Below are 26,861 nucleotides of genomic sequence, written 5' to 3'. Positions count from 1 at the left end.
GTGTGTGTGTGTGTGTGTGTGTGTGTGACAGCCTGATGCATCTCCTCTGAGCCTCTGAGCTCCACTGCTGTTATTAAAACACATCAGTGAGCCGCTCTGCTGCACTGGGTGACATGTTGCTTCATCACCATGAACACACACACTGTAGTTTATTCTGACTCAGCCCCACACACACCGTCCTGCTGCCCCAAACACTCACTACAGCACCACATGTGGATGTGTGAAGTGAGACGGCACTGAGAGACTGCACATGGGAGTTGTTGACGATCAGACAAATATAGAATATCACCAGGCTGATACTTTAAAACATTCCCCTTTATTGACAACCATATATGTGATATGGACCAATCTAATACAACAATAACTATGGCTTTGTTCCTGATAAGCTTTAATTGTCAAATAAAGTGTATGTATTGCATAGGGTTAGGATAACAAACGTCATATTTAACCTAGCATTGCTGCATGTGTCTGATGTTGTGCTAATCTGTGGCGCGTTGTGGTGTCGAAACTAACCAATCAGACCTCTGTAGGAAACAAAATACTAAGTCAGTGAGATTTCCTTCTTTGATTTTGCAACATGTTTCTTCTGCTCATGTATGAATATATGGATATATTTCACTGTCACTAGAATAATATGAAATAACATCAGTAAGTTACAGTTCCCTCTTGTGTTTTTACATAGGTGATTTAGACTGGTTTCTGTCCATTTAATGCACAGTGTGTGACACACATAAGTGACATCAGCAGAAAGATAGTTTTTTCCCTCTGGAGTGACAAGCAGCAGATGAAAAGCTTGCCTATCCTCCATCTCTTACAAACATATCAGAGTGCATTTCAAAGCTTTTTAACCAGAATGTGTAAAGAGAGGCAACAAGCACAAATCACTTCATTTTCTTTGCGCTGCTCTGATCGTTAATCTACTTTCTTCCAAAATAAGATTATTCTTTTGCTCTTTAAAACTTTCTGCAATTGCTTTCTTTAAGCCTGCAGCTGTCCACTGAGGGCTTTGCTGTGTCGAGTATATCTTAAGAGTACCTCTTATTATTATATTTGCTCCCAGCTCTAATCTTTATCAGTGTTTATATTGACAGTCAGCAATTTTTGTTTATGGCTATTTTTTATCTACTAAATAAAGACACATGCATGCCAGTGCCTGGGGAGGAAAGAAGATAAAGACTTTGCATTAATAGCAGTTTGCTAAGACATAATGCCCCGATAAAGCCAGCATCTTTGTGTGGGCTGGATTGAGTTCAGTGCCAGTTCCATGTAGCATTTACTGAGAGCACACAGCTCGTCTGTAACCGCTCCTATAGCTTTCTGTGAGACCGTATGTTTGTGGCTGCAGTCAAGTATTTTTTCATAGTGAAACAACAAAAGTTGGGATTTCTTTCAGCAGGGAGAATGTGCGGAGTTCCTAAATCTTTTGGCAAATATTTTACTCATCATTGTAAAACTGCCTACGTTGCACACACTCCACTCCTGCTGCTTACTATACACTTTTACTGCATTTGTTGTGACTAAATACCATTGTGTTGGAGCTGTACTGGAACAAAGGCAGGAACAATGCTGAACTGTGTGAATGGGAGCGTGTGAAGAGGCAGCGGCGGCGTCGCGGTGCTGGTCTCGGCTTCAGCTCAGTTTTGCCCACTTGGGCTTAAATTTGAGGCCTTTGTTGACAGAGCGGCTCTTGCTGCCAACTGGCAGATTTTATTTTACTTTCTTTTGTTTTCTTTGAATAATTTTTAAAACTTTGGCTTTGGCCTCAATTAGTCGAGTGTTCAGACCTTCAATTGTACTTCAACTGTATTGTTGGTACAGGCATAAAAATCTGCAAGTCAAATGAAAATATGCCATTGCAGCAGAAATGAAATGAACCTGATATTACGGTAAGCTGTGTTACAAAATACATATTTATTTATCAATAGAAAACATTTTGTAGAGTTGGAATAAATTTAGTTAAATTCCCATTTCAGTTGGTGACATAAACGTTCTTAAATGGGTGATTTGCATTGTATTTATACTAATAAACACACGTATGTTTGGAGAAATGTATGAATGTAGCAGTTGCAATTATGCTGAAAGATGACTATTTATTTAGAATCTCTAATTTAATCTTGCTGATAAATGCTGTCGGTCAGAAATGTTATTATGTTAAAATGCAGCGATACCTAAAAAAAAAAAAAAAAAACTGGTTCATGTTCCAACATCCTCCCCCATCTTTCTGTTCCATGTCATGCCTCGGCACCATTTGACCTCTTTAATTCTTAAATATGCAGGCGGCACTTTGCTCGGCTGCTCAGCTTTAGTGACTCAGTCTGGAAGTGTTTACTGAAATCCTGCAGAGTGCGGCGGGGCTGTTCGTGGTCTTTCATGGCCAGCGGCCCCCTGAGGTGCTGCCTCTATTGGTCCTGAAAGGCCCTGAAAGGCCCTGGGAGGCTCCCGGGCCTCCGTTGTTTAAGGTGAACCCACTTTGTCACTGAGGAAGCTGACCAGAAAGAGGCGTCCAAAGAGATTTCAAAACGGCTAAAAGAGCCGCAGGCAGCACCTCTGTACTTCACTCTGTCCCCATCTATTCACACGCCTCCAGCTGCTGAGGACAGACCAGAGCCCAGATAGTCCTGCTGCTCTCTGTTTATTTGGTCTTTGGAGTGGGTGGTAAACTCTCTCTTGTGGTATCTGTCCAATCAGGTAGTTTTTGGTTTCAATTATTCTGGTTCTGAGATTTAAAGTGAATGGAATTTAGTTTGACATTCACATGACTATGAATATGTCCATCCACATTATAAAAGCATGTGAGTATACATGAGTTGCACACATGCATGAGGACATGTGCGTGTGTACATAATATACAGTCCAATATATAGAGTGTACAGTTTTCCTGTGCTTCTAAATGCTAAATTTGAAACTGAAAATATGTTTGCAGCTTTATCAAAGTTTTTGGCAATACAATTTAGTGGTTAAATACACTAAAAACTAAGTTGTTGTTTATTTACCACCGCCACCACCAGGAGAGAGGGTTGCTGCTTCCATCCTTTGCGCTAAGCTAGGCTAGACGTGTCCTGGTCCATCTGTGTCGTGGACATACAGAGATAAACCTGATATCCATCTTCTCATCTGACGTGTTTGTCAGGAAAACAGACACATTTCTCCTGTTGGCCATGAGAATGCTGAGCTACCAGAACCAGTTGTTATTTTGATACAGATTTTAATCATTTGAAATCTTACACCATCAAAGGCTTTTTTTAAAATCTGGTGTATCATGTTGATGAGCATCCAGTGGCAGCTGGGCAATGTAAATAGTAAGTAAGTGACTTGACCTGACAGTGTAGTTGAAGGGAGGTCTGTAGCAGCTAGTCGTGGTGTGAAAAGGTAGAGTGTCGGCTGGGAGGAGGACAGGCAGGTGGGTCAAAGCCTGCCCTAAGGCTGAGCTGATAGTGGAGAACTGATCCTTATCTGAGACAGGACACTAGAAGATACTTTCTCCTGCTTTCATCTCTCACGCACACAAACACAACAGCTGTGGACAAAACTGAAGCATCAACAGGCCGTTTTGAGGGAAAGACGTGGTTTTGCACTAATAAATTAATCAATTGTTGAGCCAATGAAGTCTGTTTGACTGGTCAGAGCCTATGGAGCTGAACTGAAAGCAGATCCTGAGTGTAATTATACTGGAACTAATATGATTTTCAAAATGACCCATAATTAGTTTCATGCAGCTCTCCAGAGCTCTGTCAGTCTTTGTCCCCAAGTCTTGGTCAAAGTGGGGAACAGTATTGTCAGTATTCACTGTTTACACACTGTCAGTCAGTCTATTGAGCCGTTTGATAAACGAAGGTTTTTCTCTGGACTGTCCACTCCAAAATGCTCCATCAAACGCATGAAAGACCTCAGTCCAGTTCCACATTTAGTGAGTCCAGGGTCCCTCAAGGGGCTCCTGAGGATGGAAAAGAATAGTTCTTGAGGGACAACAAGGAAAACAAAAGGATATTAAGTTATTATTCAAATAATTAAATTATTTAAAAAAAGATATTAAAATCCTTCATTTAGTTGGGCAAATTCATATTTTAAAACACCAACTGCTTTGGACCTCAAAGGATCGAAATCAGGGTGAAGAAAATAAAAACTATAGACATTAAAGTAAACAATTTGATCTCAGAATGAAATGGGGAACTGTTACATCACTATAATAACTAATAATGCTTCACACCGAGGTCATGTTACTTGATTCCAGTATTGTTAGACTCAATATATATATTTTTGACTACTTTTAGGCAAAAAAAGAAAAGGAAAAAAGGATTCAATGCTTCATCACCAGCACTGAAGTGCAGGCACTTTGTAACAGCATGTAGACCTTCGTGATGGGAAATAAAATACACTGAAAATATATACAGTAAATGAGTAATTAACTAAATAAATAAAATATATATTAAAAAAAACTAAATTAGAGCCTTTCTGGTTTCTGTTGCAGCTACAGCCCTGTCTCCAAGACATAAGCATCACAATAAACCAATGTGCTACAGATTTACACAGTGTGCTTCCCACTGGGAGGCGTTGCTTTCAGTACAACAGACTTATTTAATCACAATCAAACAAATACACTTTGTTCAAGCGGACTCTATTTCTGTAGATTCCTCAGTTCAGGAAAGTCAAAACATTTAAAAGCTGTAGACTCAGAGGAACACACTCTGATCTTTGTGCACATTATGAACAACATAATTGGGTATTAATTTGGTGATAAATGACTCTCCACAGAACAGTGAAATGGAATTACAGCTATCATTATTAAGTAATCAGAATGTCCCATTTAACTGCAACAATGAATAACTGGCTTTGGATGGAATTGGACCATAATTGTTTAATTAGATTTGTTTTTTTAGAGTGTGTGTGTGTGTGTGTGTGTGTGTGTGTGTCTGTGTGTAGTTGCTGCACACAATGCCAGTGATCTGATAAAAAATAAAAGCATGGATGTGTTTCTACACAAATCGTATTCACTCTGTAACAAAAGCAGGCTGTTGTGTGAAACTGAAGTGTACAGTTTGTTATTTATACTGCAGCACATTTGCAAACCCTGTGAGTGTGTGTGAGTGTGTGAGGAGCTGCACCGTGCTCCCATTTTCCTGATAAGACATAGCATGCCAATTGAGGGATCTGGTGGAGACAAAGATGAAGTCCAGGTTTAGCCCCTCTATCGGCTCTAGGCGTCTGTCTCATTAGCATAATCTCTGCTTTCCATTATCAGCTGGAGAGAGGAGCTGACCCTCCTGATCCACCGGCCTGTCAAACTTTATTCTCCTCCATCCTGGGGATCCTTATTGTGCTGCCATCCAAAGAGAGCGTGGAGAAAACCAAACCACCGGTGCTGTTCAGGTTGTCAGCGCGGCTGCCCGGACACTGCCGGCGACGCTGTGCCGTGACGTGCACTTTCATTTACACGTCCAATCATTGTGAGCTTCGTTTTCAGCTGTGCTTTTCAAATCCACTCTCAGGTGACCCAGTTTTCATGAAGTCTCTACTCTGGCAAGACAAACTTAAAGGCAAAACACACATTATTCAAGTGCAAATGAAATGTTGTTGCCAGAACACGGCAAATACAGGGTTCCTAATGCTAACTGTAGCGCTGTTTGTTGGCCTCATTCTTGAACCTTAATGACTGAATTGTGTGTAGTGAGCATCAAAATTTTCATTAGATTCATTAGGACTATTTATTGTTTTATTAGTGCCATTATTAGCATTATTTTACATAGAAAGTCGTTGTGATAAAACAGCTGTTCACAGTGAGGTCTTGAATTATTCAGAGTAACGGGGACACTGTTTCTCATAGTTCAGTGCTGTGAGACACAATCTAAATCTCATTCTGCTCCATCGTATGTGGGTGGAGAACCTGGACAAATAAAACCACGACTATCTGTCTGCACGGACAGATACCACACAAGCAAAATGTTCTCTACCCCAGTTTTTTGTATTGAACCTTTAATACTTAGCTTCTATGACGGCAGTGAAATCTAGATCTGTCTTATGTTGCACATACGATATGTTTTGATGTGCATATGTATGTACCTGGTATGTTGACATAAAAATACCACATTAACTGTTGAAAAAGGTCTCAAAATCTTTATTCAGCACAGTTCTCACATTTCACATATTCATCATTGTCCTCCAAAGCCTCACAACACAAAAGCTGGGAAAGTATGATAAAGTAATAGGTATCATTTTCAGAGGATACGTTCAAACCAGACTTAGTGGAATACGCTGAAAAGGGAGTGCACACAATAACTGATGCATTGTTTGTATCATGTTTTAAGTTCTTTTTTCAAAAACAGATTTTATTTTAGATTTCTACACTTATATGCATTTCACACATCAACGAACAACTCTCAGCTAGGACAAAACCACAACTCAGAGAATGTAAAAAAGAACCAAAATTAGATATTCAGATAGATAAAACACAAGATCAAGTGTAGTTTCCTTTGTGTATCTACTGTATAGTCCACTATTCTTTAACACTGGTGGTAGATATGCTGGTGGGAATATTGCATCAATATATACTTGAGAGTGTGTAAAAGTCTGCACTTGTTCCAGACTTGTGTTGGATGTCCACACTGTTTACCTTCTGTACTGGGAACATGTTGACTGCTAACACCACTTCTAAAACTCTGGAAGGAAAAATAAGGTGACTGGTTTGGTAGGAAGTTGACTAAAAAATAGGCAAACAGAAATTAACAAGCCTTACGGCCATTTTTCTCCTGCTGACAGAGACGGAGAGGAAGAGTCAGAGACAGAAAATACTGCGAGGCGAGGACGCCTCATTTTCACTCACATCCCTCCCTCTCTCCCACCTCTGCCCCTCTCCTCCCCTAAATCCAGCAGCATGTGGAGGGAAAACAAATAGAGTCCATCCTGTCGCAGCAGCACCCCGAGGACTCGGAGGTGCCTTTTGGAAAGTGATCCCAGCACACTGCAGCAGCCTCAAGTGCTGTCACGCTGAGTTAGTGCCAAATTGCTTTGCTGCAACCCCCCAAACCTCCACCAACCTACCAGCAAACAGGACATATACTGTACATGGAGGCTTTCTTTAATGTATGTATATAAATATATATATTTTTTACCTTGGTTTTTAGGAAAACAAATCTTTGCAGGGACTAAATGGTGAAAGAATTGATTTAATTAATGCAGCAGCATGTCCTGCGGCCACATGTAATCCGTTGAGAATTCTCTAGCGGGAGCTTTCAAGGGGGCAGCTGGGGGGGAACACAAAAAGATATTCTCCCTGAGACTCTTCCAGCGGCCTGTAATGGGAGCCTCGCACTAATCCCATAATTCCTTGTTTAATTAAACTACAGAGCCGACCCTGTAGTTGTCTAAACCAGTTTGATGGGCCTTTTCTTTCTTACTTCACCAGCACATGACCAACTTCTGCACACAATGAATGCACTCATACAAACAAATCAGTAAACTGTGGAAAAATATCCACGTCTGCCCTCCACTCTCCATAGTCAGTACTCAGAATTCACTGCCCACAATACATTTACTGACAAATATTTACATCAAACATAGACGTGCACATTTGCAAACCTCTGCTCCTCTGAAGACCTCCTTACTGTCCAAACAGATTTTACACTCCGAATTCATTAAAAACGAAAGCTTCTATACTCTATACTACACTTACAATGTAAAACATGTCATTAAGCTCCATATCATGTTTTAAAATGCATCAAATCAAAAAGCCATAGAGCTGCTATTTGCATACGTCAAGTGTTTGTGGTTTATGTTTTTTTAAATTCAAAAATAGTGCCACCAGTATTGCGTTGGTGTAGTTTGTGTCCTTTCATGCCATAGTTTGATTGACATGGGTCACATTGTGGGATTTTGGTCTTAAGTTTGTGACACTGATACAGACATAGGCTGTTTTTGGTCTCCAGAATTTTAAACCATGCCTCACAGTGAGATCCAGGACCACTGTTTTGGATAAACAACCAAAAATGTGTCCCAGAATCCCAGATTTTCCCATGTGCATTTGGTAACTGCCTCTTTAAAAAGCACTTTTCATTAGTGCATATTTATTAGTGTTTTTAAATTTTCCTCCTTTCCTTCAAGCAAAATCTCAGAGAGGCAGAGGAATTGCATGGGACTAAAATCTCTAAGCTGAATACATTGTCGCAGCACCTTGGTATGTGTACCAGGATGCGATTAAACGCACACGTCATTTCTGCCGCTATGGGGTCTCTCAGTCAAAACAATAACAAAACGACAGAACGCACAGCAATTTGAGCAATACAAACAATAGTGGCTAGCTAGCTAGTTCGCCGTCTTCCTTCCTCACTCTCTGACGTATCACCTGGTGTTTCCCGTGTTTCCCAGGAAGTTATAGCAACTACTGGGGGTAAAGGGGATATGACGGCATTGACAGGCAACCAAATGAAACGCACCATTACCTTGCATAAAATTACAGATTTCTCTGGGTTTGACCACTGTTGGAAACATTTGGGATAATGTAAGTACACAACTCAACAAAATATATCACATAGATCTAGCTGTTTTTAAACATTTTAATGTGGAAATGTTACATATTATACCTTTAATTAGTCTAAACTAATAATAATAAATGCTTTGGTGTCTTGTGGCCTTTCTGTCAGAGTTTTCATCCTCTCCTGTTGATACAAAAAAACATCACTAAGCTTTTCAGCATGCAGGTGATACATTACCACATCATTTCACTCTGGATCGAAGATTTATATAACTAGAAAAATGTTGCTTGTTTTGAAGGAATATGTTACCAAAATCAGTTTTGTGATATTCTCTCATACAAACATTGGTTTAACCATCAACAGTCAGATTCATTGTGGTCAGATTTTAAGTTTCTTTCATATGTTGTGGAAGTTTAAAAAGCCATTTATTTTGCCATTACAAAACCTGTGAAATCAGGTAAAACACCCACATGACATCTGATCGATTTTCACCTGGACTGTGACATCATACCGTAGTCCACACTAACATACAGTAGAGCATTATATCTCATTATAGCTACTCTCCAATCCTGGTAAGCAGTAGGCAGCCTCATTTGAAATGGATATCTGCATGCATCAGATAATCTTCCATGGCTCCTTCTGAACAGCAGCATGGACACATTGTGTGTGAGTGAAATCAGCTGCACAATAAATATTTTGGGACTATTTTCAGTCTGCCAGTGTATTTGTCTGGGCTGCCCTGAGGCCCACAGTGAAAGAATGGTGCTACACACATCACCAAGGTGGTCTAGAGAGATTAGCAGCCCTTATTCCACTCCAACTCTCAGCACTGTGCCCTGGGGGATGCTGGGATATGCAGGTTTTGATATAGAACTATACTTACTAAGCACAAGAAAACTGTTTTGTCATATAAATAACCACACTGAGAAATCATTGGAGACTGTGCTATTTGAAGCATTATCTGTCCCTCCTTCCTCTGCCTCCCTCTCTCTGTATTTGTAGGAAGTTGTGAACATGCCTATCGCTGCGTTAAGTCTTCATCACTGCCGTATGATGTGATTTGGCTTTGAACCACTGAATATGTTATTGATAGACAATACAACCACAAGGCAACTGGACGCACATGCAGTATATGATACAGATGTTGTGAGATGTCATTAAACAGCTCTCAGAATCCACATGGTCCCTGGTCAGGAACTATTCAGCTGTCTTCACCTCTTGTGGCCTGGCTTGGATTCTTGGATGTCCAGGAGAAGGGATGGTGGCTCTGAGGGGAAGTTAGCGAGGGGAGGAAGGTATGGATTTGGACTGCATCTCTCTTGGAATGGACACTTAATCACCCCATCAGCAACTGTGAGAAATCAGTTCTACCCTGAGTTCCACAGTCATCAAGCATCCTGGCTCTTCTGTGGGTGGTCTACCATCTGTCTGTCCCCGACAAATTGTGTTTACATACTACTACTTTGCTTTGTCAAATATGTTTTGGAGGCATTGTAACTGCTGCCTGGATTATGTTTACTCTGTTGCCATGGAAATGTTACCATGTTCAACTGAACATATGATCTGTGATATGGTTGAAAACGCCACAACAAGTGGGTAAATAATGCACCTTGATTCGAGATTATTTTGCCAACTTGGGGGCGGCTGTGGCTCGGGAGGCAGAGCGGGTCGTCCATTAATCCCAGGGTTGGCGGTCCAATCCCCAGCTCCTCCTGTCCATGTGTCAAAGTCTCCTTGAGCAAGACACTGATGGGCTCCGGAGTTGCTCCAGATGGGCAGGCCAGCAGCGCCTTGCATGGCCGCTCCGCCACTGTCGGTGTATGAATGTGTGTGTGACGCATTTTGTCTGTTCAGGTAGAAAAGCAGATGAATGTTAAGCTCATCCAAAAAGTTAACAATTCATCATTCATCAATCCTTTTATGGCAAGTAGCGTGATGCTGTTACACTGCTGCAAATGCGCAAAATGTTGACTTTGAATCAGGAGACCATAGTTAGTATCCCATCTCCTACCAACCATGGAGTTGATTTGGGACAGTTTGATTGTACATCTCATTTTTTTATTCATTACATTATTACATATTCATGATAAAAAACATGTTGACATGAAGTGACCCCTAGTGTGTCCCCTCCATGTGTTTGTCCAGGCAGTCGGATGGAGGAAGTGTCAGACGTGGAGTCGGAGCCTGACCTCCCCCTGAAGAGAAAGCAGCGCAGGAGTCGAACCACGTTCACAGCGGAGCAGCTGGAGGAGCTGGAGAAGGCTTTCGAGAGAACCCACTACCCCGACATCTACACCAGGGAGGAACTGGCCCAGAGGACAAAACTCACTGAGGCCAGGGTCCAGGTAATGCCCAGACATCCAACTTTCCATCCATCTCTCTGTCCATCCAGTCATCCAACCATCTGTATATCTTTCTGTCCATCCATCTGTTCATCCAATCATCTGTATATGCATCTATCTGTCCATCTATCTGTTTGTACATCCATCCATCCATCCGTTAATCTATCCATCACTGGCGGCTGGTGGAAAATCTTCTAGGTAGGGCTGTGCCACATCCGGTCAATTTCAGCAAACATCCCAGAATGATTTAATGCAAAAAAGTGAAGGTATCAAAAAGGAATTCCTACTTTGCACTTGTATAAATATTTAACAATTATTTTATTCCAACATAAAATAAAGTAACGCCTTGACAAACACATCAGTGCATCTTATTTTGGTCACCCACACAGGCGAATTCAGTATAATATAAAACATATAATAGAAAATGGTTATTTCTTGAGATTTCTTGTTTTGTTGGGGAAACCAACTGGGAGGCAAAGATCAGGAGAAGTAAACATGAAGTGCAGTTAGTGGTGTTAAGTTGGTATTCAGACACTTGAAAGGACAGAAGCATGGGAGTCCGGTGCTCTGAGGAGTAGAGATAGTAAACTCCAGCAAACTTCTGCTCTAAAACTCTCTCACAAGTGAATTCAATTGAATAATACTCAAAAATAAATTGTAGGGTCCCTGATAACCAATAGAAGACAGTTAACAGAAGGAAATACCCAAAATAATAACATAAACAATCCTGTAATTATCAATTGACATCTCACACATGGAATAATTTGAGATTTGTTTTAAAATGTCAGCTATGCACATCGCACAAAAACACACACTGGAGCTGAATATGAACTAATGTACACTACCAGTCAAAGTTTGAGTACATCTGCCTGATACCTGGTTATTCACTGTCCATTTGAAGCGCTGTCTGTCTGAGAGGTCAGGTTGATCTGGGCCCTGCTCTTTCTCTTGTAGTTTCTCTGTCAAAGTTCTCCTCTCAAACGGATCTTGGAGGAGAGAATTTCCCGAGTTAGGGTTGGGTCTTGGAGGAGTAAGTTAGTGATCGCAGTTGACATGTATTTAAAGTGGCACCTGTAGAGGTCCTGACCTACTAGCAGTGGCTTGCTTGGGGCGATAAAATAATCTCCCTTTTTGGATTAGATTTTGAGGACACTGATTATACATCATAAATTCCTATCTTTTTCACATATTACTGTGTGCACTCCATATTTCAAACACACAAATATTTATAATTTGTTTAATTTATTCTTCTTCTTCTTATTATTAATGGGTTTTTTTGGCTCAAGGAGGGCACTACCCTAGTGCCCTCTATTGGCCAGCCACCACTGCCGTCCATCTATCTGTCCATCCATCCATTTATCCATCTACCCATCTCTCCATCCACCCGTCCATCTGTCTCTCCATCCATCCATCTGTCATCTATTCATCAATCCATCGATCCATCCATCCAGCCATGCTCTCTCTCTCTCGTTCTGTTTCTTCCTCCAATCACAAAGAAGCATTTGCTCATTTTCTACCTGTTAAAGGTACAATTAGAATTTGAGGCCATGTTCAGACTAGTGCAGCTTGAAAAAGTGTCTCTTCAGTTTAGTTTTTATTTTCTTCAATTCATTTTTATTGATCATTTTTGTAGATGCTGCTGTGCTACTTTGTTAGCCACTAACCGAATGCTCAGTTAAAGGGTGGGTTCACCCAAATAACAACAAAACAAACAAACAAACAAACAAACAAACAAACAAAGAGTTGTTAGATAGTTCTTGTTGAGCATTCCAAAGTTCAACAGCAACATATCTTTCCTAAAACACTATCCCCATTAACCACAGCACACTGAAGAAAATGTTTATTCATGCAACTTTCTATCAGAGATCTCATCCTATTCACTTCACTTATATCAGGGTGGAGACAGATCCTCGGCCTCTGTCCTGTCAGATTTCTTTGTCTCACTTAGTTGGAGCCACAGATCCATTTGGATAACATTTCGAGCCATTATACTACATGCTGAGCAAGGTGCTGGTCAACAGTCACATGGTTACCTCTTCATCCTTGTTTTCAGGTGTTACGCAATTAGGATACGCACTACTTGGTTATATTTGTATTGTTGTACAAGATGTCATATTATTGTGATACTTTACTGAGTTCAACTAATATGAACACATGCATACGGTATAATGCTGGAGACTCTGCCACCTGTTCATGTTTCAGCCAAGGAACCTGTCTTTGGTGTCTGTTCAGTTCCACAGTGTCCCAGTAGTGCTGGAGAAAATACTGTAGAGCTCTAACAACAGCTGTTAGGTGTTCAGCAGTGGGGTGGGGGCTGCATTCCTCATGTATGTCTCACTCCCCAACATCTTGGCTGGAATCTGTTTTTCCCACCACTTTCAAGCCCACCACTCATTGTAAAATTCACAGCAGATCACAGAAGGGTCTGGGCTGTCTCACGGGAGCTTTAATCCACAACAGCAATGTGGATCAATCAAGACCCAGGAAAGAAAACCGTGAGAGTGAGAAACCAGCATGGCATGGAAACTGGTACACACTCTGCCACTTAGCTCTTCTACCTGCAGACCAGAATTACCTAAGTGCCTCTACTTGACACTGGTCATCCGACATCCACTGACACAGGATTCAACCAGACATTCAAAAAGGAACAGTTCATGTCCTGTTGACAAAACAATCTCAACTCAAGGTCCTCTTTCTTTACCTGCATTATAGTGTATTATATTTTATTTCCTCAGTATTTCTATTCCTGTGTGCACTGACGTGACAGCGAGCAGCTGTAACAAAAGAGTTTCCCCTCGGGGATCAATAAAGTATTTCTGATTCTGATTTCTCACTTGTTCTGGAGCTTTTGATCCTATCACATGGTCCTCAGCCATGTTGACTTGTCTGTCAAGAATGAACTGTTATTGCTTAGAATCATAGAGTTTGAACATGTATCTATACATGTATAAGGACTCATTTATTGGAAAGCTCCAGAGGAAGCGAGTAAGTGGACCTTGAGCTGTGACCAGTTTTGTCAACTGCTGTTTCCAAGAGGAGAGTGTGATACCTGGTCAGGGGAAAAATGGGCAACATGGAATGTTGATTTTGCAAAGTGAGTTTGAGGTTTGATGTTTTTAGCAGTAGCATTGTGCTAGCTCACCAGTGTAATCTATTTTGATTGGCTGGTTGGTAAACATGGATTGTAGCAGCAGTCACATTGTGAGATTTTGGTTCTAAATTACTAACATTGTCAGATTTCACCATATTTCTTTTACAATAACTTTTTCCAAAGACAGTCCAAAATCACAAAGTATGGAAGCGTGTGGACCTCTATTGGAGGGATGAACAACATTCATCCAAAAGATAATGTTTTATTTGATGTTTCAATGATGATAATGGTTGAGAGGGCTGTCTAACACGTCACTCCAAAATCTCCCATTGGTGTTAAGGTGGGTTGAGGTCTGGTGACTATGAAGGCCATAGCATAAGATTCACATCAGTTTCATCCTCATCAAACCTCAGTCAGCCCTCGTGTCCTGTTTGAAGCTTTACTTTTATTAGATTCAGTTGGCCAATGTTGTATTTTGAAGTTTGTCTACATACGTATATCTGGCAGCTATAATACAACTTGTGTAAATGAATATTCACTTAAACTAAAAACTATAAAATATTGTTGTATTGTAGTGTTTCAGGAGTATACTGCATGTCAGTAATCTATGACTGGCATTTCACTTACACTTTAAAAGACACTTGTGTTCCTTTGACAGACACCCCTTCCCTCCGTCAGGTGGTGTTTGCAATAGACCTGTTTGCTGGCAGATAGCAGGGTTGATGTCAGATTTTGATGATGGTGGTGGTGGTGGGGTTGTTATGATGTATGAGGCTGATGTTAGTGGAGGTACTGCATATCAGGTGGAGGTATGTCCGGTGAGGCAGTCGCCTCCTCTACGAAATGCAGATATAAGAGAGATGTTTTTCCCTTGTCAACATACCTAATGGCAGGTGTAGTAGCGAAAAGAGCAATGGACAGGCACGGATGGAGGGAGGCTTTTACTGAGGAAAGAATTTAGATTTTTGTATGAAGTTTGACTAAGAAACACACTGTTAACAGAAAGAGGTATGTCGATCAAAAGGGATGTGTGTGTCTGTGTGTGTGTAGTTTATATATAGAAAGACTTAGTGTGAGATTGATGTCAAACCTCTTCATGGCTCTCACTCTCTGTTCTGTTGGACTTTTCTGCTGCACACACAGTGGCAAGGAAAAGTATGTGAACCTTTTGGAATTTCATGGTTTTCTGAATAAATTTGTCATAAAATGTGATCTGATCTTCATCTAAGTCAAGGATATTGACAAACATAATGTGTGGCAGTGGAAAAGTAAGTGAACCCTTAGAATTAATAACTGGTTGACCCTCCCATGGCAGCAATAACCTCAACCGGGCGCTTCCTGTAGCTGTGGATCAGACCTGCACATCGTTGAGGAGGAATTTTAGCCCATTCTTTCTGGCAGAACTGCTTTAGCTCTACCATATTCTTTGGACGTCTCATGTGTATGGCCCTCTTCAAGTCAGTCCACAGCATCTCTATTGGGTTGAGGTCTGGGCTCTGACTTGGCCATTCCAAAAGGTGGATTTAGTTTTTCTGAAGCCATTCTGTTGTGGACTTGCTCTGGTGTTTTGGGTCGTTGTCCTGTTGCACCACCCACCTTCTACACAGTTTCAGCTGACGTACAGACGTCCTCACATTATCCTGAAGAATTGTCTGATATTCTTGGGAATTCATCTTCCCCTCAATGACTGCAAGCTGGCCAGGCCCTGATGCAGCAAAGCAGGCCCAAATCATGTTTCCTCCACCGTACTTTACAGTTGGGATGATGTTTTCATGATGATATGCCGTGCTCTTTCTATATCTGTATGTCTTTATCGGCACAAATATGTGCCGATAAATGCACAAATACAGTAATACATTCTGCCTTTATAAGTCAAGCAACTGAACAATGAAATAAACCAATGCAATATCATGTCAGGGTTTGTCAGCTGTAGCTGTGGTCAGGAGGAGGTGAAATTCTGTTTCTGTTCAGTCTCTCATGTCTTTGCTGTGCAGAGGGAGTTGGACTGTTGAGTTGACCAATCAGACTCTACTTCCCCTGCTTCTCTTACAATAGTACCTAAGGGCGACAACACCTGTTCTAATTATTGGAGTGTCCTCTACAGAAATAGGAGTCCAAATGATCTTCTCTACTTGAAAGGCATGTTTTCATTTGCTCCAAATGAAAAAGGAGGATTCCTGGAGAAAGTGGTCGGGTAGAAAGCTGGAGGCAATACATTCCTGCTATGGCTCTGGATGGTGTGGCGTGTGCACGTGTGTGTGTGTGTGTATGTGTGTGTGTACTTGTATTAACTCGTGAGTGGTATTGTATGGTTTGATTCAAATGACGCAAATGATAAAAATGCAGTTACCTGCGTGTCCTAACGTGGGACAGTGTGTGTGTGTGTGAGACGGTGGAGCAGTCAGAATCAATGAGTGTGTTTTCTGCACAGCGACAGGCTGATACTTGCTCTGAGCTTCTGTCTTTTACTTGGCTTTAATTAAGAACTTTGAAATTAGTGCCCGGCTGAGTTTAAAAAGAGGACAGTTTAGCTTTTAGCAATACTTGTCATTTCACAATCTGCATGATTTGGCTCACTTTACTAGGGAGTAGGTGTGTGTGTGTGTGTGTTTGACGTGTTCTCATGTTTTCTTTCTAAGAAATGACACTTCACCTCTAGTCAACTGATGATACTACATACTGTATGTCCATTACCTTAAAATCACTTCAGACCTGCACTCTAGCAAATGTTTGATGACTGTCTTTTTATGTGAATTTTGTGCATCATGCAAGTGGTCATCTGTAATTTAAAACAGGAAGTTATGTGACCAGGTAATCAACTCACCTCTGTAAAACCGCACAGCGCTACCTTACTTGCCACTGCTGGTCCTACTTTAGTTTGTATTACAACTATATGCAGTTCAGCTGTTACCGCCCTCACAGCAACAGCTGATGCAGCAGTCATTCTTGGTGGACTTTTTTGCCCTTGGGTTTGCCTCTCAGGCTGCATTAGGCTTGCCCTCCCCAGCTGATTGTTTGAGCTTGTTGGATGCAACCTGACAGACCACAAGGACTGAAAAAACAATACTTTCAAAAAAAGTCTTAAAATTTATGGAATTATTTACAGGTGACAATGTGTAATTGTAATATTCTAATACGCATATACTAAGATTAAACATCACCCAAAGCTAAGGCGGTGACAGACGTCTTGAGACAAGGATTGAACTATATATTTGTCCGTATCCCAGTATCAGTTCTCTGTCGGTTACACTAAATGTATTTTTCAGGAGGGTTACTACATTATGTGAAAATATAGACACTAATGCAACAATGCCTTTTTTAGACTTATGGAGGAATTTTCTTGTAATATGTTTTGCATTTTTTGGTTGAAGAACCTATGACTTAAAGTTTCAAGTTTACATCCATGACTATTTAAAAAAATAAAAAATCTTATTAAGAGGTAGTTTTGAAGGAGTCTTTTATTTGGCTTATTGAAAACCTGTTAAATTTTCTTGTGTGCTTTAGTAAAATGAGATCTATTAGATGAAATTAAACTTCTAAAAAGGCCTCCATACCAAGTGTAAAACTATGGGTTGTAAGTGTAGTAGTTGCTTTGAACAGTCATGTGTGAAGTGTTTAGCTGTGGGATTGTGACGCCTGCTCTCCCTCCTCTTTGGCCTCTATTCATCCTATTGAGGCTGCATTCAGCCGTCTCAAGTCAATGACAAACAACGCATGATTAACCAAACACACTCACTCCATTTACACATAATAAAGTGCACACACACTTCATTGACATACCATTTAGTTACTCTTCCATGCCAAAGATCAATCACCTCTTTTTTTGTTTTTACAATTTGGTAACATTTCAATGTTTCCTTATTTGAGCTCTTCTGATGTAGTAAGACTGAAAAAAATGATGATGATTATAGCAACTTAAACACAGCTGAAAATCCTTCTGTGCTGACCTGCAGTGGTTGAAGCTGTCACGTGGCTGCAGTGATGAAAAAGTGTCTTTCAGGGTGTGTTAGTACACCATGACATCACTGCTGGCTGTTTATTACTGAGTACATCCAGACACACCCATCAGTGATGCTGGGTGTATGTTTGGAGTATACAGTAGCTCCCAGTGGAGACAGCTCTACAGGTGTGATGAACACTTCGCACTACACACATAGTTGCATTAAACTGTTCACTACCCTTAAGGAAAAATGTCCTAATACTTACACAGAAAACAAATCTGTCCCAAAGACGCAGTTTTTCTTTTCACTTCTTAAGCTGCCAGCTAATGTGTAATTGATTCAAATGAAACAGGAAAGCCCACACTGACTGTGAGAACAAGTTGAAAGACTGATGAAACTGATGCTTTTGGTTTTTACTGTTTTTTTTCCCCAGGTGTGGTTCAGCAATCGACGGGCAAGGTGGCGAAAACAAGCAGGAGCCAATCAGCTAGCAGCATTCAACCACCTGTTGCCGGGTGGATTTCCTCCTACAGGGATGCCAACACTTCCTACGTACCAGCTGCCAGAGTCCAGCTACCCAACCAACACTCTGCCCCAAGGTAGAGCAGATAACACTTTTACACTGACAAATGATAGTAAACTCCAAAATGCAGTGTTAGTGAGGTGTTGTTCCACAACAAGCCTCCAGAACAGCTTCAGTGCTGCTTGTCATAGATTATAGATTCTCCAGGTGTCTTCCAAAATATATTTGGCATGTGGCTCCAAAATCTCCCATAGGTGTTCAGGTGGGGTGAGGTCTGGTGACTGTGAAGGTCATAGCATATGATTCAAATTAGTTTCATCAAACCTCAGTGAGCCCTCGTGTACTGTTTAAAGCATCTGCATTCAGTATATTTCTGCACTCATTTATTCAGTTGTTTCCTTTCATTTGTCTTGAGTTAGACACTTTGCTATTGAAAAACTTGCATTGGGTTTTTCAGGTAGCACCTGTTCTGATTGACAATGTCATTCCTTCTTAAATTGGAAGACAAGTTTTCATCAAGATGCAAATCAAACATCTAGCTGCTAAAGAGCCAGATAGTTTCCTCAGGAGAGACCAGCTTGTTTTGGTCTTCTTCCTCTTAGGGGCCAAACACATATTCATGAAGCTTTAACTAAAGGCCCTTTCACACCTGTAGTTCTGTTCATTGGTCTGGTCCAAGGGGAACAATTAGGGATGTTCTGACCAAGTTTTTCTGCCACCAATCTCGATCCGAGTCCTTTAATATTTGTATCTACCAAAACCGAATCCAGTCTGATTCATAGCAGCAGAAGATAGGCTACGCAATGTTGATTTGTATTTGGCACATTGAAATAACAGGTGTTATTTGGTATGACTTATTTTTACGAGCTACTTAATCCAAACACCGAAGATTCTGGTTCAAAATTATTAAATTGATCATCTGAAATTATCAATCTCATATGAATGAAAGATTATCTGGGGGATTCAGACTCCTGAAATTGATGTGACGTGATGAGCTCAAATCTACTCGCGATTGTTACAGAGCGGAGCTTCTTCCCTCACAAATTATCTTTGGCAGAGTACAGACACCGGCTGCAGCTTTAAAATAAACAGGTAGACAGGACAAAAAAGAGGTGTCATGTACAGCAATATTCTAGGTGGTATTACTGTGGGATCACTGTGTCACACACTTTTTAATGGGCATAATGGACTGCCAAAGTATATGGAGTATAAGCACTTCAGACCATAGGTTTAACTGCTTTTGACGGTCTGTTTAGTCAGGGAAAATCCTGCATTTACCTGCTGACCTGTGTTACCAAATGATTTGCATCGTTTATACAGATCTCTCATTAGAAGATCACTTCCTGAACAGTTCACAATAAGCAGATTTATTTAATTGTAGTTTAGGTTTTGAAATCATGCTAAAATAACTTGTATACTATCCTAAAATCCTGTAGTTGGTCCACTTGCTATCAGACCACAAACGAACCACATCAGAGTCCGCTTGGAAGTGGACTGACACTCTCCTTTTCAAGTCTCGGTCAGGTTTTTGGTCCACACCAGAGTTCATTGACAGCTTTCACACCAGCCCAAACAAACTGCACTAACCGGGAAAGCGCACCAGAGTTTGTTTTAATCGAACCAGTTTAGGTGTGAAAGCACCCTAAATGAGGTGAAGCCTGTGATCTGGTTCAGGCAAAGTCTGTTGCTACACTCACATGACATACTTTTCTCCCTGTAACGTATATCCAAAACATCTTTTTCATCATGGTGGTGTACTTAAGCCCTCAGTGCTCTGCTCACTCTTTTGCTGCCATGCCTGATGCCACACTGCTCACCTGAAAGCACTGCTACCACTGTTCATAGATATATCCAGTTTAGCACACAGACTGGTAGAAGGGCGAAACTGCTAGCCTAGCTCCTGTCCTATTTACATGCTTGAGCGATTGAAGAAATACATCTGTGTTATTGCACACAACATCAGACTGGGGTACAGGGAGGTTTTTAGATGGTGCTCAGCTATGTGCTGTTGTGTTTTGCTCTTCAGACGGTGGTGGTACAGTTCACCGTCCCCAGCCGCTACCTCCGTCCACCATGCACCAGAGCGGTCTGTCAAGCACTGACAGCAGCTCTGCTTACGGTCTAGCCTCCAACCGCCATGGCTTCTCCAGCTACTCCGACACCTTCATGAGCTCTGCAACACCTAGCAACCACGTCAACCCTGTCAGCAACGGACTCTCCCCACAGGTAAGACCTGCTGAACTACTGTAACATTTATGCATGAGGATGTGTACTCATGGTAACATTAGCTCAGTCATGAATCAAGTAAAGTAAATAGAACTAAACATCAACCTCATCAGTGTTGAGCTGTAATGCATTACTTTAATTCCAGTAATGCTCTGTTACTCTGACATTTTGCTGGGTCGGCTTGCTTGCTGTCTTGCTGGGAGTTGGTTAGGACGATCCATATCAGTTTCATCTTTGTGTGTTCAGTGTACAGACTGGTCTGGGACATTTTAGGTTTGCACATGGGCTGGAGGTGGGGAGCGGTGGCTAGCCTCTAACAAAAGAGAAGGAATACGCCTTCTGGTAACTCCAAACTTACCTTATTGACATGTGGCGTCAAGCCACTGGTACATCCCCAAATCTCCTGGGCTTTTTTAGAGGATGTGAAGTTGGCAACTTAGTTGAGGACGGGACGCCTGGTGTGTGCAAGCTTGCTGTTTATGGTTAGTGAATTGCTTCAAAGTGATGGCTGGTTGCTCATTAAATCAAGATGTTCTTATATTTGTTGCGAGTCACCTTTGACAGAGGTGGGCTGATTAACTGAAAGTAATGAAAAAAGTTCAACTGTTAACTAATTAGTAAGGTTAGGTGAATACATTTTCAATGAGTAATAGGCAAAAAGTAATTAACTTGTCCAATGCTGGTCCTCACAACAGTGGGATCAGTGACGTTGCAGAATTGTAAAGTTAAGGGGGAGAACAGCGCATCTATGATTGAAGCACTACAGGGCCATGTGACCATTTGCTCAATCCTTACAACCTGTCCACCAGTTTCAGTGTTAGACATAATGTCACTGTACTTATCAGCGATTGAGACCTGAGTACAAAGTTGGCACGACCCATTGAGTCACAATAGCCACATTTATGGGTAATATGCCAGATTGAAATAAACCAAAATTTTCCTTTAGATCATCTTTTTAAATACAGTACTTGCAGGGTACATGTGCAACATGTAATGCTGTTATCCTGCTCCATCATCTCGTTCCAAAGTGCATACACATGTAAAACACTGGAGTGTTTTTTCAGCTATACTGGGTATCACCTATATTTCTGCCTCACTGATGTTCATTGCTCTGTTCAGTGGATTTACTGTCTATGTTTGTGTGAACATGTATAACCACAATAATATTATTATTAATAATATTTGAATTTCTGTGTTGACTTTGTTGAAATCAGCAGATGAGATTGAGCATTTCCAAGTTATTAATCAGAATCAGAAATACTTTATTTTTATAAGAAGACGTAACTGACTTTTAGTCAGTAAGTGCTGAATTAACTGCACACAGCCCTTTGCTTACGGGTGAATTAGAACAATAACATTTTACAATTCATCGTATCCCCTGAGTATGTGCAATTAACTACATTGTTCGACCCCATGGCTCCTAATGGATTCTGGCTTGAACTTTCAACCATAAAGATATTCAGTGGGAGAACAAATCCTTCCCACTCTTCAAGGGCAAAAGTAGAAAAGAAATAATCTCACTGACTAACTGACTGTGATCATTAATTTCAGACAGCGTCTCTCATTTTGTAATTAACAGATGTTGCTTTCAATGCAGGCTGCTCTAATGAATTGTAGCTGATATCCAAGTACCATGTCCTGTAGTCCTGTTTGTGTTTGACTTTGGTTTAGGGTTGACTATATTATATATTTTCTCTCTGAACACAGAATAACAGGTTTTTAGTCAAATCTGTTTTGATTTTCACTGAACCAAATCGGCCTGGGTGGTTACAATGAGCTCTTTGAACAAAATGATTGCAATCGACTTTCTGTTATTTTTTCACAAGATCTTTGGTATTCCATTTCCATTGGTATGTGTTGGGATTCAGGTAGGGAAGGTTTGATTATTAGCAAAAATATCAAAGATATTTATGAATATAAGTAAAACTATTAATATAATCAAAATTATTAATAATAATAATTAATATTATGGTCTCAAAGGTGGCTGTCCACCCAAAAATGTTGATATTTAAAATACTATCATACATTGATAATAGTGGACAGTTGAGGGTGACCGTCACAACCAGCTGTTATCACAACTCGAAATGAAAAATGCTCCATTTGTCCTCAGGATGGCGTGGGGTGTAGCTAGTTATGCTACCACACAATCTGGGTTGTTTGAGATGTGTGTGTAAGTGTACATGTACGTGTAAAGGTGAGTGGGTTTGTGAGGAGGAGAGAGAAGGAAAGGCACACAGAGTAAGGCACAAGAAATCTCAAATGCGGTGGCAGAGCACAATAGCTGTCCCTTTATCACACAGTAACCTGGCTGCAAACTTACATTCAACAGCTGTGTTACTGGACTTTGGTCTGATAAAGCACAGTTATTAGCTTCCACAGTGGCTACAAATCTAACACAGTTAAACAGTCCAGTGGCGTGTTAACGATACACAGTGGAACGTGCCAAGCACGAAAACACACAGCATAAACAGGATACAGTGGTCTGTTACTTTCCGCCATAATGCACAGCACAATTGAACTTCACAACAATGAAGCTTAGATGAAATAACAAACAGTTATAAAATCTACTTCGTCCAGACACAAGCCTCTTACTTGGGATCGCTCTTGATAGTGATTTAATGCATCAGTCCGCTTGGATTATCCGGCAGAGTCCTCTCAGGCTCGGATGCTGACATGGCCACGGTCCGCACTGTTGCCGGGTTCAACGGTGAAACGGTCTCTTCGGGTGACAGCAGCGGGAAACAGCAGTTGACTTTATTGGGGAAAGAGCGAGGCTCAGCGGCTGTCCTTCTCTCTGTGACGAAAACGGTAAAACCCGAATCATTCTGCAGGTACGGGATTGTTATATGGAAAGTGTGTTCAGCAAACACAAAACTGTCTGTTGCTTGTCCACCAGGTAAGACTTTACCTCGGGAGTTAAAGTTCATGTGATGTGTCCCCTGAAGCAACCGAAGTTACAATGGAAAGACAGTGACTTGTGAGCTCTGCTTTTATGGAGGTGAAGACGTCATGGCCGGAGCGCCAGGATTTCCTGTGCCGCTTTTGGCGCCTCGTCCAGTAGGAATCCAGGGTTTGGATTCACTGGGATCCCGCGTCAAAGTGTGAATTAACGACTGGTGGAGATTTGGCACCGTTTCTATGAGTTCAGGCTTTCCGGTTTCCCAAATGCCTCTGTTCTTTGTTCTCCACACGTGGTGAGGCCCAACAGTATGCAATGGATCAGTTTACTGATTTTAGCCAGTAAATTCTTGCAGTGTTGGAACAGTGATCAGGAGGATTGGGAGAAATCCTGGTCGGGCTGGTACCACTTTGGGCCAATGACTGGTGGTCAACTAACAATACTGAACCTTGCTGCTGCTGGTGAATAACAGTCATGATTGATTACACAATACTAAGCTGGAGTGGAGTTAAAATAGTAAAAGTAATTTCTTATTATATTCAGGCATTAGTTACATCATCTTGCCAATTTTTTAAACCTTATTTTTTAGGGAAAAAAATATTTTAGACTCAAAATGTATCTGGACATTTCATAGTTTCATAGTTGGTTACAGACATCTGACTCCTGAGTTCACTCAGAATTTTGAGTTTTCCTTTTCAGAAACTTAAATGTTGGGCCCATGGGCATCAGTAAACTCGTGGGATGAAAGTGAGCACCACTCCATCCCTAGGAAAAATGTATGAATATAGCATTTTCAAAATGTCACATAACTTCTTATTAACAAACATTAGAGCAATAGATTATGATTCATTCATACATTTTGTATTCTAGAAATTAACTGGTTTACAACTTTATCACAAATGTTAAAAGCAGTCAACCCTCTGATAAAACTTAAGCAAGCCGATTAGCTTAAAAGAATAAGCTGGAAATCTTTTGATTGGCTTTAGCAAAATGCCTTAAAATCTGATTGGGTAGAATAAACTCAGTGCAGAGAAACTATTTGCTCATCATTCTGTGAGGATTTTTTAATTAAAAACTCCACAAAAACGTTCACTTACCAGCTTTTTTTGGTAGCAAAGGAAGACTTGGACTAAGGTAAACCAAGACAGACTCTTGGGAACTTCATCTCTAAGAATGTCAACACTGTATGCAGAGTCCCACAAGGGTTGATACTTGGTCCATTGCTGTTCAGTCCGTACATGTGCCCCTTGGCCACATAGTCAGGTAACGCAAGGTATGTTACCAATGATTATGCTGAAAGTCTGTCCATAATTTGCACTACTTAATATTCATTGCACTACTATTCTGCCCAGTCCAATTCATTATTGTACATATCCATCAGTATTCTTCTGTTTATAGTAATGCCATCTGTATATAATGTCCATAGTACCACTTGTAAAATATTTTCATAATACTGCTCTGTCCTGCACACACTTTATATCCTGCACTCGCTCATTGCACTTCTGGTTAGACCTAAGCTGCATTTCGTTGCCTTGTACTGTACATGTGTAATGACAATACAGTTGAATCTAATCTAATCTAATGAAACACACTTATACCTATGTCTGTCCCCTGGAGACCTCAGCCCTGTTGAATCACTGGTCGAATGCATTAATAACATAAACACCTACATGTCCCACAACACTAGACAGAAATCCTTGTAATTGGTGCTAAACCTCTGTCGCAGGAAATGTGTTCCTGTTTATCCTCTTTCTTCCTGAAGAGTACTACACCACACAGAACTCTGTCATCGATGATTCAGACCTAACTTTCAAGAGCTAAGTCGCCAAAATCAAAAAATCTGCCTTTTATCATTCGATGCATATATCCAGAGTAAGAGGCTTCTTATTTCACTCATGGTTTCGGTTCTGGCTCGTCTGCTAATCCAAATTGCTCTTGATGGTCAGACCAACACCTTGGACGGTAGCTCACTGCCATTGGTGTGTGAGTGTGTGTGTGAATGAGAGGCAAATTGTAAAGTGCTTTGGTGAACATATAAATGCAGCCACTGAAATGCAGACATAAGCAGATGCAGAAATTACATATACATGCATTAATTTCTTGTTACCTAAAAAGACTGTGGGCAGACTAGCTAATTCCAAATGCTGCTGCCAGAATCCTAACAAGAAAGAACAAATTTGATCACATCACATCTGTTCTCAGATCTCTGCATTGGCTCCTGGTTAGTTCCAAATGTCTTGCTCCACAGTACCTCTCTGACCTACTAATTCACTTTGAACCTATCAGATCTCTGACTGTAGGTCCTCTAGCTCAGGCCTTCCAGTTGTTTTCAGAGGGTTAAATCAAAAGTTGGTGAAGCAGCTTTTGGTTTTTGTGGTCCAAGCTGCTGGAGTAATTTGCCTGAGTGTATGAAATGTGATCCAACATTAACATTGTTTAAAAGCAGAATAAAAACTTTCCTGTTCTGTGCATTTGATTAGTTTTCCTTCATTACGTTCGAAGTGTATCGGGTTGTTCTATGTTGTTGTCTATACACATGTATGTTTTGCATGTGTATATACTATGTACAGGTATACATATGTTTTTGTGTGAAGCACACTGAATCTCCCCTGGAATGAAATGCACTATATAAATAAAGTTTTCTTTGCAACAAAAGCTGAGCCAGTTTCAGATTTTTGCTAGACGATCCTGAATTTTTGCCAGTGCCCTCTTCGTCAGCAACACAGTGATGTCATCAAAATGAATGAGGGGGCTGTGTTTCTTCCAGCCCAGTTATCCCAGGAAGTATGTGCATATCGGACAATTCTGCACCACACAATTTATGTCCAATGCCAACATTTGGTGCTAGTGCAGGCGTAGTGTGTCCTTTATGTAGCAAGGTGCAAAGTGAGGGTGGGAAGATCAGGGTGGTGGATGGACATGTGTCACATCTGACTTCCATGCAGGAGACCGGAATTCATGTCCTGTTACAAACCTGCAGTAATGTTTATTAACCGTAACCACAATCTTTCCCGAACCATAACTATAACCCAGTTGCTGTGCAAGGATATTAGACAGTGATCATTTTTGGACCTAAAAAACCCATTGTCATTGAACGTAATCCAGGGCTTTTCAGAATCACTCAATATTGATGTTCTTGTCTGGCGATAGGGTGGGCTTTTTCAAGCAATGATAATGTTGGTCTGATGACGGCCATAGTTGGGGCTGCAGTGCAGTTTTCTGTGGCCATCAGCATGTCAGTTCATTGCTGTGAGCCTGACTGTAGTGCCATGAATCTTCACTTTAAATCACACATTGCTAGATGTTAACACAGCTTTTCTCATTTACAAAGAGTTGGCAGCAGAAATTCTGTGTCAATGTGTTTGTGTGTCCAC

The 26,861-nt window shown here is 40.9% G+C and overlaps 1 protein-coding gene across 6 annotated transcripts in view; it reads left to right on the top strand.

Moving 5' to 3' along the window:
- The window catches only part of LOC122883264 (paired box protein Pax-7-like), a 74,032-nt gene that overhangs the window by 21,658 nt on the left and 25,513 nt on the right, over positions 1-26,861 (top strand). For all 6 annotated transcript variants that reach the window (XM_044211673.1, XM_044211676.1, XM_044211678.1 and 3 more), the window contains 3 exons: positions 10,611-10,810; positions 18,273-18,438; positions 20,389-20,588. In XM_044211673.1, coding sequence (XP_044067608.1) covers positions 10,611-10,810; positions 18,273-18,438; positions 20,389-20,588 — 566 coding nt within the window. The remainder of the gene's footprint in view (positions 1-10,610; positions 10,811-18,272; positions 18,439-20,388; positions 20,589-26,861) is intronic.

Source organism: Siniperca chuatsi, linkage group LG10 (genome assembly GCF_020085105.1).
Source record: "Siniperca chuatsi isolate FFG_IHB_CAS linkage group LG10, ASM2008510v1, whole genome shotgun sequence".
NCBI lineage: Eukaryota > Metazoa > Chordata > Actinopteri > Centrarchiformes > Sinipercidae > Siniperca > Siniperca chuatsi.
Note: the sequence above shows the minus strand (reverse complement) of the source record. Positions and strands in the feature narration are given on the sequence as shown.